At 36.6% G+C, this 16,922-nt stretch overlaps 1 protein-coding gene across 1 annotated transcript in view; it reads left to right on the top strand.

The window, feature by feature from the left end:
* The window catches only part of BANK1 (B cell scaffold protein with ankyrin repeats 1), a gene marked incomplete at both ends in the record, with an annotated part of 148,696 nt that overhangs the window by 46,936 nt on the left and 84,838 nt on the right, over window positions 1-16,922 (top strand). The window contains 2 exons of the mRNA XM_081998878.1: window positions 1,243-1,385; window positions 8,617-8,734. Of these exons, the coding sequence (XP_081855004.1) occupies window positions 1,243-1,385; window positions 8,617-8,734 (261 nt within the window). The remainder of the gene's footprint in view (window positions 1-1,242; window positions 1,386-8,616; window positions 8,735-16,922) is intronic.

The following is a 16,922-nucleotide window of genomic DNA, read 5'->3' as shown; positions in this document are numbered from 1 at the left end:
ACTGTCCTAAGATGTCAGCCACATATGGCCTGAGAGTTCTTTACCAGAAGAGAGTTTGCTTTTAGAGACCTGATTGGGAAGAACATGACCAACAGGAAACTTGCTTCTGTAACTGGATTTCAGAGAAGGAAAGCTGAAATCCTCATTCATAGATCTTAAAAGTTTCTTCCAGAGTTATTCTGAGAGAACATTGCTGATCACAGGAAGGTTTCTATAGTGGATGAAGAAATAAAATATGAACAATAAACAAAATATTATGAAGAATTTGCCAGTGCTGCAACTCTAGTTTAACTTTGTTTCTTAAATCATTTGTATTTAATGCTTCTCTCTGTAGGCTTTTTTCTGTTTCAAAATGGAGAAAAATGGGAAGTTTGGGAGTACCCCTTTTTTAATGAGTGTCCACCTCATCTGATGTTATAAGAAAAATGGTGGTTTGTTAGATTTTTTAAATAAAGAAGGCATTTGGGCAGTCTCCATTTAAGTGATTTACAGTGATGCTCTATTCATTTAGTTCCTTTGGCTCTATTACTCTTCTCCATTTTCACAGTTGCCCATTTTTATCGCTCTTTTGTGGGCAGAATTAGAATTTTAAGAAAAGCATGCTAGTGCTGGTATGGTACAGCAGGATGCCTGGCAGAATGAATACTAATGACTTATAAAATGTGCTCGTAAAAAGGGCTCATGCTGCATACACGGAACCTGTCATACCTAAGTAACACACTGTACAAATGCCTCTTTCCTTTGCTTCTATTAGGTAAACAATGGGAATGGAAGTAATTATACTGCAGTTTCTGCAGCCTAGTTCAAACACGATTTTAAGAACCTTGCCTGCAATTAAGAAAAATGTTTCAAAAGATGAATAGCAATTCCACTATTTGTAATAAATGAACTTTTCCTTAATTTGTAGGCGTAAAGGAGCTGATTATCAGCCATCAGTCTATCAAAGGGAAGTTGGAAGTTTGAAGCATACTGTTTTCATCTTCTTTCTCACGTCAAGCAATACAATAGCTTTGTTTTATACAGATGTACAGATACGTATTTTCTTTTGTCAGCTTTTTAATGTTAGACTGAAAGACCTAGGTAAAAAACTGACTACGCTGAATCATCTGTGACATGCAAGTCTAGTTCATCGACTCTATGCATTTTCTGTGATATTTTTCTATTCTTTTACTCATTCCCCAAAACCACTGGTCTGGGATTGTAAAATATTTTCAGCTGTTGTTCTGATCTGTGTTTTTTAAGATTTTCCTGCTGGCCCTGTATATGTAAATGTCTACTGTGGGGGAGTCATTAAGACCACAGCGCAGATCGAGTACTATACTGCACTAGAGGAGATTGAGTGCATTTTTAAGAAAATGGCTGACCCGATAGCTTTCATTTGTCAGGTAAGAGGACTTCTGCATTTTTAATTAAAAAAAAATAAATAAATATGTGCCAATATGAGCTAAGAGATAAAACACTGTGCTGTAAAGACGTTTGTGCATTAATGAGTAATGGCTCAATAACGGGTTTAGGATTATAGAGGCCTCTCTTTGAGATGTCTACTTCTTAGCAAGTCAGGCATGTGAAAAGAGATTTTCCCTCTTTTTTTGTTTTTGTTTAGAGAGTGATATAAACATCTTTTGTGCTGTATATGCCCAATGAACGACATCCTGCATAACAGAGGATGAAAATAATAACAAACAGTAGCAATGTCCCTCTCCATTGAAAGGGTTCTTTTTAGTATGTTCTCAAGCCAATAGAAGCAAGTAATCTTAAATCACATTGTATTTGGAAGATTATTATTCGTTCACCAGCAAATGGGATTTTTCTGGCATAGCTTGTATGGAAGACAGTAGGTTGCTATTCATATAGACTCCATTTACAGCTGCTGAATTATCATTCATGTGGTTTGCTGGTTGCCATGCAGATTCTTTGCATACATTTAGAAGAATTCAGGTTTTGAGCTGGATTTCAAATTAGCACAGCAGGCTGCAGTGCTCTGCAGCATGTCCTTTGCCAATGGCACATACAAAACAATAAGAAAGGAAAGCATCTATTAGGAAAGGACGAAATCTCACGTATCATTTATTGAATGGTGGATAGCCCAAGCAGACTTGTCATGATGTCTATATTGTAATTGGAAAGCCAGAACAAAAATAATAGTCTGTGTTTCCAGTGCAGACAGTCCTATTTTCCTGTGACAAATCTACCTTATCTACCACCTAAGGCATTACACTCATAACGAAAGGATTAATAAAAAATGATGTATTGCATTATTAGTGTTCTGTTAAGGATGGGGGTAGAGTCTTTCCAAGTACAAGTCATTTCTATTCTAGGAAAACAGGTTCTTGCACAGGAAAAATAGTGCAATTCGAAGTACAAGTGCATTCTTAAAGTCTTTATAGTATCCATCATTCTTTAACCTGTATTTTGAAGGACATCAAAGTAAGCTTCTAACAGGTTTCTTGTAAATTTATGTGTAAGAAGTGTGTCATGATGATTTAAAAAATTATAATTAACATGGTAACCTAGATACCTACAACACACCTGGTATTCCCACTGGAGTATTATTTGTGTTATTCAGGAGTTTGACCTTTCATTTAACCAGCATGACTAATATTTAGAAAGATGCATGCAATTCAAATTATATTCAAATGCAAAAATACTTCTGTGCTGAGCAGCAGTGCACACCGGGAAATACAGCTGCAGTGTTATGACTATCAGATATGTTTTACAACATCTGGATAATGAGCAAGGGTTTAAATGAGGAGACACTGTTTGCCTCCTCTTACTTTTATTGTTTTGGCAACTGAAAAATTAATGCTGAGAAAATGTTTATTATCGGGTAAGTTTCACAACCCACACAATATCATGGCTGCTCTGTGCGAAAGTATACTAATGGTAATTCTTTTGTAAGTATACATATGCGTTGTAAGATTTGTCATCATATTTAATGGTACCTGCTGGGCCATGGAGTGAGGTACATGAACTAGCTAGGTAGCTAAACTATTTCCACAAACTTTTTTAGTGCTTCAAGCTCTCATGTAAACGTGGTTTCATGGCAATAGGATACATTGTAAAGATGCAATTTGCAGAACATGTTTTAACTCAATCTTTAAAAATATGTTCCTACAAGGAAAAACAAAACAGACTTGAGACTAATTAGAATTCCCATCAAGTAGCAGGACTAGTAGTAACTTTTATTTAACCATGCTAATTAAAACCTTTGATATCAGCATATTTGCAAAAGTATCCTGGGGCAACAGTGGTTTATCTATGCAAAGTAACAATCAAACACAATGGAAAACAAAATTAAAATAAAATAGAAAAGCTTACAGCAGTTATTGATCAAAGCAATGTCACGCTGGTTCAAAGAAAAGTTCAAGATTTTCACAAATGCTTGCAATTTGAGAAGTATCTCCGTATTAAAATTCTGTGATGAAAGCAAATTTCTGCAGTAATGCTAAGACTCAATGCTTTGGTAAAATGCTTTCATTGTACCGTATATCGTGTTGCCAACACTTCCAGCTACTTTGAGATGCTATCGTCTTTGCGATTATCATCCCCTTCTCCACTTTGTGCCCCAATAAAGCCAAACAGGTAAACAAAATGCAACGAGTAGGCTTACAACTGTCCATTCCTTTTATTGATGATCAGGTCAGTTCGTATATCTCAGTAGGATACCAACAAGATCGTACTGCTGCACTTATGAATTCCTCTTTTTAGAGAGGAATTAAAGATTAACATGAGCCATATTTTAGGTTAAATGTAGTCTAAGATTTTTACAAGTTTGGATTAAATTCTTTGCCGCATCTGATAGATTGTAATTTTCTATGTTTCAAATTTTTCTGAATTTTAAAAAGTATTTACTAACATTAGCAAGATATTTTAAACAAGCAAATAAATATTTAAAGTGTAAGGAAATAAATAGAGTAAAAATGAAATGTTTCTCTGCATAAGTTTCAAAAGAAAAAAATCTGAGATTTTATAGTCAAGTGGGAAGAATTGGGATCATAATAACTGAATCATAATGCTGAATGACCTTGCTATCAGAATATATGAAGGTGGGCATTGGCTAAAGGCCATGATTTTTTTTTGTTCTCTCACTTTCATATAATTCCGCATTAAAGAAACTGTCTTAGGGAGTTTGTGTTCTTCCAGTAACCTGGTGTACAGACTGGTTTGAAGGTTCTCCTAATTCATAATTAAACTTTTTTATATTTCAGTTTTTATGTTTCATCAACTTCTTATTTCAACATTCTGATGGATTTGCATGCTGTATTGATTTTTTGTCTGACTTTCTACTAAATGCAACTGTTGATTCAGTTATTTAGTGTTAGGGTTTCCTGATACATATTTCTTAGGTTTAAAAAAAAAATTTTGAAACTAACATATCCTTATTACTGAAATTGGTAGGTTCATGTTAGCTTGAATGACTTACAATATCTAGAGAGGTTCAGGAAGTCTTTGTGACAAACTTTGGTTGAATAATACTCCTATGATTCTGAGAGACTTGGTATCTTAAAGGATGTTTTTATCGTAGTCACTAAACAGGATTCTAGTTACACTGTATATTGAAAAAGAAGAGTGAAAATAAATTGCAGCCTTTTCTATGGTAACTTGTAAGAAATAGCTGTATGACTTATGTGGTGGTATTATGTATGTGTTTTTACCTGATCCCCAAAGATACTTCCTTTGAAACTGTTTTTAATATTTCAATCTTCTAAGCCACATCAGCAGCTGTTATTATAAAATGTTTCTTTCTTTTCCTCTAAGCACGAAATCCCTCCGTATTCTATCACTGGCTAAAATTGTCAGAAATGCCTAAGTGATTTTATATCTCGCCCATTCTCTTTGGCAGAACTAGTCTAGACATTGAAGTGCGTATAAAGTAGTGTCTGATATGTAAGAACTACTGAAAAAGTTCATCTTTATGTAAATGTAACCTTGTTAGTACTGCTAAAGCCAGTGAGAAACATGTTAATTTACTGGCTGTGTATGCTGCGTTTCAGTGGCACACATTTTCAGGTCTTTGTTAGCAGTTACTAAAGAATATAGGTCATCTCATTCACAAAAGTAGCAAAATATGTGCTTGGTCTTTTTTTTTTTTCCCCAAGATGTTTTTGGAAGCCCAGGTGTGATGGTCGGTGCTTGAGGCGTTTCTGTTGTTTCGCAGCTGTGCCCTCTTGCTTTGAAAAGGGGGTGGGGGAATGGGGATAGCGCCTACACCTGGGGAGGTGGTGCTGAGCAAGGACAAGCTGCTGGCGACGAGCCCTGGGCTGGCAGTAGCACTTGCAGAAAGACCAAGACTGAAGGGTGGAGCAGAGAGCAGCTGGCCATGCTTTGGAGAGCATGGGAAGGATTGCCTACAAATTCACTGGTTTAATTCTGAGGGGGTCCTGGAGAGAAGACCTTGCCTGCAAGGATGCAAGGAGAAGTTAGTGCTTTTACTTCTTTGTCATGTTTTCAGTTTTTATTCAGATATAATGTGGGCTGTCTCAAACTCCTGACTGGCTCAGTGTTCCCTTGCAGCATGCTTTACTTTAAATACAGTTCTACTTCTGTTGGCTTTGGTGAAGCTTCAGTATGAACTTTAGGTGTGTAATGTTGGTGGGATTTCTTGGGAAGGTTTCATGGGCCTATAGAGATCTGTGTAGCAGATATGAAAACATGTAAATGCAGTGTGCTTAGAATCTGCGAGTGCTCTGAGGCAGGAACGGGCAGTAAAGTAAAAGTCTTTAAACTGAATTCCTTCTTGAGGGAGTTTACCTGTCTGTTGGCATAAAGCTGGATAGTGCCGAGTGGTCCTATTGCTAGTTCTGTTTCACTGTTACTTCTGCTATTCTCTTCACATAAGTACTGGAACAGGCCCTTCTATATGCGAGCTAAATGACATTAACATAGACTCTTTTTTTAAAATAACTAAACTGTATTTTCCTACTGTGTCTTTGTTGTAGAGTAGCAAAGCAAAGCTACTGGTTTTGGTTTAGTTAACAAGACAGCTTGTTAAATCATTGCTTGAGCCGTCAGATTTTAGACCCCTGGAGTAAGAGAAAAAAATTTGAGGTGGAGAACTTGAAGCAAATTGCACCGATTACTCTGTATAAGAAGTGTATTGTGCCTGGCTTGGAAATCATAGAAATAGATAGGTTGGTAATTGGAAGGCAGGCCTGTTAAAACATGAGGAAAATTAGCTCTAATTTCATCTGTTCCCTTTGTGAGATCGGACAGTCTAACTTCTGTCTCAGCAGTTTGTGAGCCAGCCTGGTGGGGTTAAGCCATGCAGCTGTTTATGGCCTTGAAAATTTTGCTGCAAATTCCTGAAGTTGTGCAGTCTTCTCGTTTCAAGAACTTGCTCTATCTCAGATTGTGAAACAAAGTTTTATTCCACGTAAATTTGGTTGTCTGAGTGCAAAGTAAGAGCTGTGCACTCTAAAGGTACTCCTCCCGCAGATTTCTCCCTGAATGAAAGGGAGAAGGAAGGGTTCCTGCCTTAGCTGATATTAAAAAGTAGAGGAGCTTTGTAGGCAAGGTTACCTTGCTTGCTGAAAACAGACTGTGGGGTGTTTATTTGACTTTGATATATAAGGCAGTCTGGACTGGATTCTGTCTGAAACGGCTCCTTGGGCTTTTCAGGACAGATGATAAGAGGCAGGAGTTGTTGGGATGTGTTTTGGTTTTTTGTTCATTTTCTTTTGAACACAGAAGGCTATAATAGGTAGCAAAATGTGCAGGGGGTGGCCCTGCCATTTTAAATGGAATTTAAAAATAATACTTCAGATCTAGTTTGTCTAGAAGCCCACCTATATGTTTATTTCCTATATAGTGGAATTTCTGCTATACAGTTGCTTCAGTGAATACCAGTGATTTTGAGCCTCTTCCTTCATGGCACAATTTCTGCATGTAGTCTTATCTGAGCTAGTTCCTGTGTTATTACTTATTTTTGTCCTACTCTAGACTGAACTTTCTTAAGGTAGTACCAATGATGATACCATATGTAAGAAGACCTACTTGAAATAAGAGAGAATAATATGGTTTCCGAACTGAATTTTAATATTATTCCTCTTAATTTTTAAATGTAATGTGGTTATTCATGTTCATATGGGGGCTTTTTTTGATAGATATTTGGGAGGGTTTGCATATCCTTTTTCAATTCAAACTGTAAGTCTGGTACTTTGGCTAGATCTTTATTCTAGAACAAGCCTTAAGGATTCTTTTTCTAGGAGGAGGGTTTGTTTTTTTTTTTTTTTAATATTTATTGCTTTGGTTATTGAGGACTAAATTAAGTACTCATAATTATTGAATAACAAGTACAAAGAATGTAATTTATCCTTTTCTGTACTGTCACGTTATGGAAAGAAATAAGTCACAAGTTACTAAATATAATGTTTTTTTATGTATCATAATCAATATTGGAAGGGCCAGTATTAAACTGGCCAAAAATAAAACTATCATATTTTATTACTGGTAACTCCCTACCTGCACAAACTTTTCTTCAAGCTCTGGGTCATTCCTGTAGGACTCAGATGAAAATTATATCCTGCCTGCGTACTCAACACTTTCTGATCACATCACACTTATTTTCTTAAAAATTTCTAACAGCCTCAGGAATTAAACTTCATGTTTCGTCAGTAGACCTCTCTGTCCTTTTCTCCTCAGCATGTCAGTCACAGTTTCTTTTAAGTTTATATGCTAAGTGTGTCTGCAGATATTACCTGTTAGTGATGCCAGAATTGTCTTAACCAGAAACAGTTCAGCTATGGAAAGGCAAACTTTAATGCAGGCTGCTGACATCTGAGTAGAGTAAACCAACTCCTGAGCGCTTCTCTGCTGTGGCTGAGCTCCTTTTGGTGTTCAGTGCAGCCTAGACTGGACTAGCACCGTAGTGCTCAGTGTAAAATATCCTTATTGTTCAAATCTTTGTAGCATGCTTCTCTTCTCATGCCAGGCAAAGAAATGCTTAATTATGGCTACCATGAGAGTTGTTAGGAATAGATCTTGGCCTTCTATCCAGAAAGAAGCAATCAAAAAAAGATCTCATGGCAGTCATCAAGGATTTCCCTTGTCTAAAGTCTATGTATTTAGCAGGAAGCTAATCTAACTGCTTGCTATCAGTTTCTTAATCTGTCAGCAATATTATGCCTTAGCTGATGGAACTGAAGTTGTTTCCTACCTAGCAAAGTACGCAATCTTAGTGTAAGGATTTTGGATAATGGAGAGCTACTGTAGTCTTTAAACTCATCCTGAATTACTGTTTTAGTAAGACCTTGGATTTATTGGCACCTTGCATCTGTCAGAACAGTTCCTGGTTGTTACACTGCATTGTTACAGCTAAATCGAGAGTCAATAAACAAATCTTCCTGTCCTTACTCTTCATCCAGAAGTTTTTAGTTATGGTTGAATTTCATAAGTTATAATACCTGTTTCTCTTCAATTGGTTTGTGTTATCGTGATCATTTTATATAAGAATGTGTCTTCTGTAGTTTTCAAAAACTATGCTGCTCTTACTAAGAGTGAGTTTGTAATAATACTGTTTTAAATAATTTGATTCACCAGCACTCTGAGGATAAAGTTAAAAATACATATGCAACAAATGCACTGATTTTTTTTGTTGTGTTTTTTTCTTTTAAACAGACTTTTAAATTTTCTTCTGTGGAGAAGCTGGATGATGTTCTGACTTTGTTATTGAAAAGCAAAATACCTCCTTATGAATTCAGCCCATTCCAAAGTGAAGAGCACCATCAACAAGCTAGTGAGTACTTCTGATATGCATTTTTATTATTGATGCTATGTTTATTACTTATAAACATTAATAAGACAAATTTTACATATTTAAAGGCACTAGTGAAATGCAGGAATCCACAATAAAGACCACCTAACCAGCGAGAATGGGGAAAAGAATTTTGTAAATCATTACTTTGTGACTCCTATGTATCTATTTATACTTGTCTGGATATTTGATCAGCTTTGGATCAAGTGCAAATTAACAGCTTTATAGCTAAGCAAATTTATATTTACAGTGGAAACGGTCAATAAAAGACATGAGGAGATGGCTGTACATTTTTTTTTTTTTACTAATTGCTCTTTTGCTCTCTTTAAATTTCACTTTCTTTTTATGTCTTCAAACTTTGAGAAAATCAGAAAGATTTCTCTACCTGAAGAGAATGGATGGCTTTTGAACTTGGAATAGCACGCTAAATTTCTCCATTCATTTTAGTACCTATGAACTTAATATTTTCCATTAATTCTGGCCAAAAGATAATTAGAATATTTTTAATTTAATAAAAAGGGCATCCCAGTGCGTTAAAATGGGATTTGTCTATAAAGTAAGCACACTATATGCACAGTGTATCAACAGAAGCTATAGTTTAGTACCAAATGAAGGGTCCTATTTGAACTCATTAACCACTAGTTAAGGATTCAAACTGGTTTGCAATAAACCAAGAGTGTGATCATTTAGTTTATGTTTTGAAAGCATCATTATGATGTTGTTTCAGATGTGTTGTAGACCTCAGCTTTTCTAAGAAACTTTTGGGGAAAAACAAAAGCTGAGAAAATGTGTTTCTCTTCTGAAATACCTAAGAAAGGAGTGTTTGAATTGTTGGCTGACTCTGGTCTTGTGTCCCTGGACTATGATTTTTGAGAGAAAATAAACTCACTACATTGAAGTTCAACATAACACTTACTTCTCATAACCAAATATAACAAGTTTTTGAAGGTATCCCTACAGTGATGACTATCATGCTTCCTTTTCTTTTCAGTAAAGTTTCTTTGATTATGGAATTCACTCCTCTGTACTGGATAAACATGATTCCATTTTTATGCTGAAAATGAGCTTAAATATGAGTCTAGGTTAGTGGAAGCAACAAGTAGGGTGTTAAGTGAGCCACCTGCCCTTGACATTTTCCAGTGCAAGACTGTGGGAGTGTATAGGACACATTAGAGTCATTCCCAATGTGAAATGTTAGTTCTGATGAATGAAAGATTTTCTGCTTCTTTAGTAACCATTTAGATCTGGGCACGTTTTCTAATATTGAGAGTAATGCTTGCCAACCTACAATCCTTCCCCCCAAAAGCCTGTGCAGTTCAAGAGCAAACTGACAGCTTGTGAGCTTGAGCCAAGTTAACCTTTTTTAAAATGAACTGGTTTGATATACAGTGCAACAAGAAAGTACAAAGTTAGATGCCTAGGTTATTCATGAAAGAAAGATGTGGTTGCGGAGTTGGAAACACTCAGAATATGGGAGGCCTAGGCTCTGATTTCCCCTTCTGCCCAAAAGGTATGTAAACCCATGCCTTTGACTACCTATAAGAGTACCCCAAACATTCATTAGACATATTTAGCATTTTATTCCAAGCACCATTTTTTCTTCCAAAGAGAAAATGGCAAAGAATGAAAACTAATTAAATACTTTTTGCAAAGGATATGAAGCTATTGGACAAAAAGCTCTACAGCACTGAGATGAATTTTTCTTGTATGTGTAAACAGGCAGATGAATCAGCTGTAATTTGATAATTTCTATACGTGCTGCTTTTGCTTAGTGGTCAAAGTAGGCTAACATGCCAGAAATCCAGTTGTCTGTTGCCAGGGGGAACATAGATGCTTTGCATTGAGACATACTTGGTTGAAATGGAGGAATATCAATAAGTCAGAATATAGATATATTTTTAACCTCTTGGTGACTACCTGTATGTGATTCTATGGGATTCCTGCCCACTGCCAAACTTTGCATCTAAAGGCTTTGAAGCCTATTGAACTTAACAAAGAGAGTCTCTGATTAGACTTGGTATCAAATGCTTATTTCATAAAGCTTTTAATATGTCATTTTCCTCCGAAAGCTAGAGTGAGTTTTTTGTGCCTCTAGCATCTAATGGACTGTACTTAATCTTCTGGCTTTCCAGTCTGGGTATAATAGTTCTAGGTTAATAATAATACCTCTTCGCAAAGATAGATGCACTTCTTGTAAGCTAGATGCTTCCAAAGTAAGGATGCACTCTTTTCAACGTAAATGCTCAAGAAAGTTTAAAACTTTTTGAGACTGTTTTATGACTCCAGTCATTGGCATGACTACATGACTGGAAGTCAATCTTGCAACATGAGGCACAGATACGAGAAAACTTTCTCTGTATGGTTTTACCTTGATGCTTTACTTTAACCTTTACAGCTAGCACATCAGAGTACAGCTGATAAATGGCTGTACTTGAGAGTTCTCAATATGAACTCAAAGTGAACAAATAATGAAGAACTGACGGTTAATTTTATTGGATAACTAATGAATTGCATGGTTTGACTTCTCGCAAAGTGTACAGCTGTGTGATTAAAAACTTAGGAGTGTAAAACTAAATACAAAATCTATTAGGAAAAATGCACATGATGTAATCAAAGAAATACACATTGTGATGCTTGCCTATATTAACAACGGCTTAGATAAAGACATCACCAGATGCCTGTTTGATTACATAATTTTTCAAAAGCTGTTCCCCTTGCCAGAATGGCTGTTTAACTTTTTTTTTAGTATGTTGAATGCAGTACTTGCGAGAGGTCAACAGCTAGGTTGGTAAAGTCAAGGTAGATGTCAAAGGTGGAATAGGTCAACTCTGATACCATCTTACTTTCAATGCATCTATTACAAATGTCTGAATAGTCCTTTCACCCAGCACTTCCTTGTTTGGTTCACTCTTCAATGCATATTTTCAGATTGCCTAATTTAAGGCACTCTCATAACTGTATTTTGTACACAGAATCTCCACCAGCGATGCAATTTCATCACTCCAGGTGATAAGCACAAAAGTATGTGCATGATAATGCTGTAGCTCTTGTGTATTGTGTTGTTTCCTATCATGTACATACATTATCATATTTATAGTGTTTTTTCTTGCAAAACCTGAGGCTGTTTACTGGTCTTTCAGTTTCCATTCATTCAAATTAAGTTGGAGACTTTGAGCATATGGTGACAGACCTTATGAGTAGTTCCTTGTTTAATATGATCTTTTCCTGAATGACTAGTCTGCTATACCTGACCTATTATAAATATAAACAGGTCTCATAAATGTGTGTGTTTTACCAATCTCTATACAACATACGTATATGCAAGCTTGCCTATAAATAAGGTGTGCTTCAGGTAAAATAATCCATTGTTATTTCCCTGGGGTAGATTCAGCTAGATTATAGATATAATAATAGATATATCGATATATGTATATACATTATATCTATAGATACATATATTATTAATATTTCTATAGGTATAATTCAGGTAGATTATTAGATTATATTGTGGGTGTTGGTCTCTTCTCCCAAGTAACTAGCAATAGGATGAGAGGAAATAGCCTCAAGTTGCACCAGGGGAGGTTTAGATTGGATATTAGGAGAAATTTCTCTATGGAGAGAGTGGTCAAGCATTGGATCAGGCTGCCCAGGGAGGTGGTGGAGTCACCATCTCTGGAGGAATTTAAAAGACGTGTAGATGTGGCACTTTGGGACATGGTTTAGTGGGCATGGTGGTGTTGGGTTGATGGTTGGACTTGATGATCTTGAAGGTCCTTTCCAACCTTAATGATTCTGTGATTTTCAGTATTCTGATTTCTTTTAAATACCAATAAAAAAAGCAAGATGTCCTGATAAACTTGTTCTGTTAGATATTATGGTAACATATCAACTTACCTGCTTAGGACAGGTATGTCATTGGATATAATGATTTCTGATAAGGGAAGTTTTTCAAAAGATGCCATGAATCACAAATGTATTCTGGAAATTTGAATCGCTTGGCATCTAAGCGAAGAGAATTGTTTGAGCAGCATATCAGACTTCGTGAAGTTGCTTGCGATGTGAAAACCTAGGGCTATAGCCCAGCAAGGACTTTAACATGTATGTTCTTTCTCTACGGGATCTCACTTGTTGGACTACATGCAGGAAGGGAATTACATCTCTGCCTAAATGGAGGCAATGGTGACGCTATATCTTTGCTTGTTTTTTGACCTCCTCTTAAGTTTGTCAGTATTATTCAAAAGAAATCAATTTATACAAGGCAGCAATTGGAAATGGTAAAAATAGAAATTTGTGCTGATTTTTTTTTTTTTTACGCATCATGGTTTCCAATGATAGCCATTGGAATGTATTTTGCCATGCAGAAGATAAGTTTCGGTTGTTTGTGTTTGATGAAGCATCCTATTGTAATAGTTATTGTAGTCACCAAAAAGTAAATCGGGAGTCTCTACCAGAAAAATATTGTTGGAACTGCTGTATATGTAAAAGCTTGTCAGAAACAAAGTGTGCACTTCAGACCTGAACTGTGCCTTTGTTTGTTTTAATTGCTTTTTTGTTGTTGTAAGATACTTTTATCTTCTTTAGAACTACATAAAATATATCTGAAAGCTGTCAAAATACATTTAGTATTATGCATGGGTATTGCCTACTAGCAGTATAGAAGAATTAAGACTTTTATTCAGCTTATCAAGGGGAAGAAAGTTTTAGTAATGAGTGGTATTTAAAGAGATTATTCTGCAGTCTCTGAAGTGGAATACTGGAAGTCCAGTCAGCTGAGAAAGCTAAATGCAGACTGAAGAGAAGCCACTGGAAAAACATTGTGTTTAACAACAACATTAACTGAAAGATAGAGCGAAGGCACATCTGGGATTTTTAGTGGTGTTGCGCTCCATCCCTTGTGGAAGCATGTAACTAAAGCTGGAGGTACTGTCACAAATATTGTGTGTTCTATACCAAACTGATTTCAGGATACCTTGTATGTGTATTATTCATTTATATTCTGGTAATAGAATACAGTCAAAACATACTAACAAATCTAAACTCATATTTCAAAACTTTGTGAATCTCTGATTCTGCTCTTGAATCTTCAGATTTTGGAATTCTTGGTGCATTGATTCCTGTCCAAGAGATGGCAATTTACTTGAGGAAAACCTGTTTCTTTTTCTAATACTAATGAATTTTCCTTTTTTTACAAGTTATCTGTTATTATTGCTCTGATTGAACTCAAACATCAAGGCTTTTGAAAAGTCCTGAATTTATTCTTTTTGTAGAAAATACTGGGTTTTGTCACCTAACACTGCTAGCAATGTAACAAGTCCTACCCTGATTTCTTTAAATCTTTTTCTATCAAGCTGAAACATCTATTCCAAAAGAGGAAATAAGAGTCTGCGTTTTCAGCTGCTAGTGAAACGATGGGAGAGAAGGTAGACTGGGGGAGAAGAAACAGATGGGACTTCACGTATTTCTTTGGTTTAATTGATATTGACACTGTCATTTTGAGTGTTTATTTTAATTCCTAAAAATGGAGTAATGTCCTGTATCACTAATTTGGGAAATAAAAGAAGGATGTCTTAAAAGATCTGCAGAAATATCACTGTAGGCTGTTCTGTTTGCTTACTGCAATTTTATGAAGAATCCCGCAGGCTAAGACAGTGCTACAATATAGTAATATTAGATTTTATGCTCTGTTTTATAGCAGAGGTGTTCCAGAATGCTCTGCAGAGAAGAGTAGAGAGGGGATTATGACAGCAGAAAACATCCAAAACAGCAATTCCCCTTTAACCTTGTGTATGTCAACTACAACTTTAATTAAAAGCAAGCACTGGCCTCAAAGTTAGTTGAAAGTTGAAGAAGCTACCTTAATATTAAAAATATGCCACTTGGGCACTTTGTCTTTAACCTTTCCTTCCCGCTTAGGATCATCAGCTAACTAGTTCTTAGTGTAGTTGCCAAACAGTGGCAGCTTTTCTCTGTTAACATTTATCATTAAAGGACTGCTACTGAGTAAAAGCTGTTTGCTTCTAGTTACCTTAATAACTACTATTTTTGTTTAGTTCTATATGTTTGGCTGAAATGTATCAGTTGTTCCAGTTTCACAGCTGATAAAAGTCCCAGCAATTTTCCCCAATTCAGTGTGACAAACTTGCTAGTTCAAGAAGGGTATTTTCTGCCTCAAGTATGTGTGCTTTCAAATAATTACAGAATCTTGCTACTGTGTATAATACAAAACTTCAGTTAAAGCAGTTAAACACAGTATGGTGGAAATTTTTTTGCAGTAGAACATCTAATTTGTCTTAAGAGCTCACTGAAGTTTGTGAATTGGCAATTAAGTGAACAAGTGTAATTAAAAAAAAAAAAACACCACACACAAGTAGGTCTTACAGAGGATTATACTTACTTGGTTATTTTGACAATGGTACCCTTAGTTGTTACTGACTTTTGCTGTAGAACCTGCAGGAAAAAGATAACTTCTTCACTTTTGTCAGGGATTTAAACAGCTAGTGGTACCTCTTTTCAGAATGAGGGCAAAAAGAAGGATCAGTAGGCTTCAATCTTCTTTTGACATCATTAACCTTACTATATTTTTAAAAATTAATTAAATATGTATTTAGGGGAGGAATTTCTGAGAGGTCAAATCCAACAACCTCTTTTTTCCCTTCACTGTATGGGTGGCAAAGCCATTAGCTTATACAGGGCAGAGAAGGACTGCTGGTACTACACCTGCATATAGAAATGGGCGCTGAGGTTGCTGAAGGAACAGCAGCCATCGCAACTGTTGGTATAGCAAGACTTGGAAAGTTTGGCCCATGAAGATGGCATCCTATTTTGTGGAAGTGCAGGGACCTGCCACTTGTGTTGCCTGAAAAAGGTTTTGCAAATGAGTGTTAAAAGCTGTCTTGAACTGGTGGATCTCAGTATGGTCATCTGATGGTCCTCACAATAACTTTTTGATTTGTGTCACAGCTTGATGGCACCAGGCTTCTGTTTCATGGACAGAAGAAATTAAATCTATCCATTTGAATCACTCAGTAAAGCCTTTGTTGGCATCTGCTCTAATGGGCAACCAATCCTGCACAACACTGAAACAAGATGTGGAGGTCCTCCCTCTCTGAAAGTAAGGCTGGTGGTGCTGTGGTGACTGAAGGTGACATGGGGTTAGTGCCTGTGGATTGAGGGCTTGCTTGTTTTCTATATTTTATCAATATACCACCATATATTGAAACCTGGAAAAGATAGTTATGAGGCATTTAGTGGGTAGAGGAGCAAGGTGGCAAGTCAGGGGCCTCCTCATCCTGGCTGGTGATCTACATAACTAAAGGAAAAACAGTGCACATCTGTTTCTCTTGAACCCAAAGACACTCTTAGGGTCCAAAACTGTTGAGATAATTAAATGAAATGGAACCTCAAAGCCCAGGACTAATAGACAAAACTGCATACCTGCTTTCCCCACAAGTTTTGGTGTTTGCGTGGCTCCCTGCCTCCACTCTGCATGGTATATATGAACCATCTGTGGGCATAGCTAGTACAGTTTGATGTCTGAAACTGTTCATGGCTGACTGGAAGGGAGAAACAGCAGCTGTTGTGGCTGTAAGCTTTATCTTCCTATATTGTTCATTGCTGAATCTTTAACTCTGCAGCAGCAACTGGATCAATCTCATGACAAGTATTAATTCCTCAAAGGGAAGGGAAAAGAAGTCTGAACAGAACTTTCACCTCTTCTAATCCCAACCTTGTTAGTACCCAGCTGAGGCTGGAAATGGAATTTTATCATGCCCAAAATAAAGCATCTGAAATCCAAAGTAAGGTACTGGGTATAGTTGTGGTTCAATGATGTTTGGATTCCTTAAAGGAAGAGTATCCCCAGGTGGTCTCTTGAGTTAGAAGCCTGTATTTCTTGTCAACAGAGAAGAGTTTTCTGTTGTTTATTTGGGAGTAGGGACATTTGGCTGAGGAGAGCACAATGGTGAGTTTTGTTAGCCAGGATCACCAGCTTAGGGTGGTAGGACTTGTGTGACAGGAGTCACCTCTTCGCTCGTAATGCATCTGTGCAATAGGAAGCCCTAGAAGCCATGTGTGTGCTCATCTGATGTGCATTTTTTTCCCTAGAAAGGGTCCATGTAACCACCCTAGGACGTGAGGCCTTTCTTTAACAACAGATGTCGCAGAGAAAGGT

This window comes from Phaethon aethereus (genome assembly GCF_964289735.1).
Source record: "Phaethon aethereus genome assembly, chromosome: 4".
Classification (NCBI taxonomy): Eukaryota; Metazoa; Chordata; class Aves; order Phaethontiformes; family Phaethontidae; genus Phaethon; species Phaethon aethereus.
Note: the sequence above shows the minus strand (reverse complement) of the source record. Positions and strands in the feature narration are given on the sequence as shown.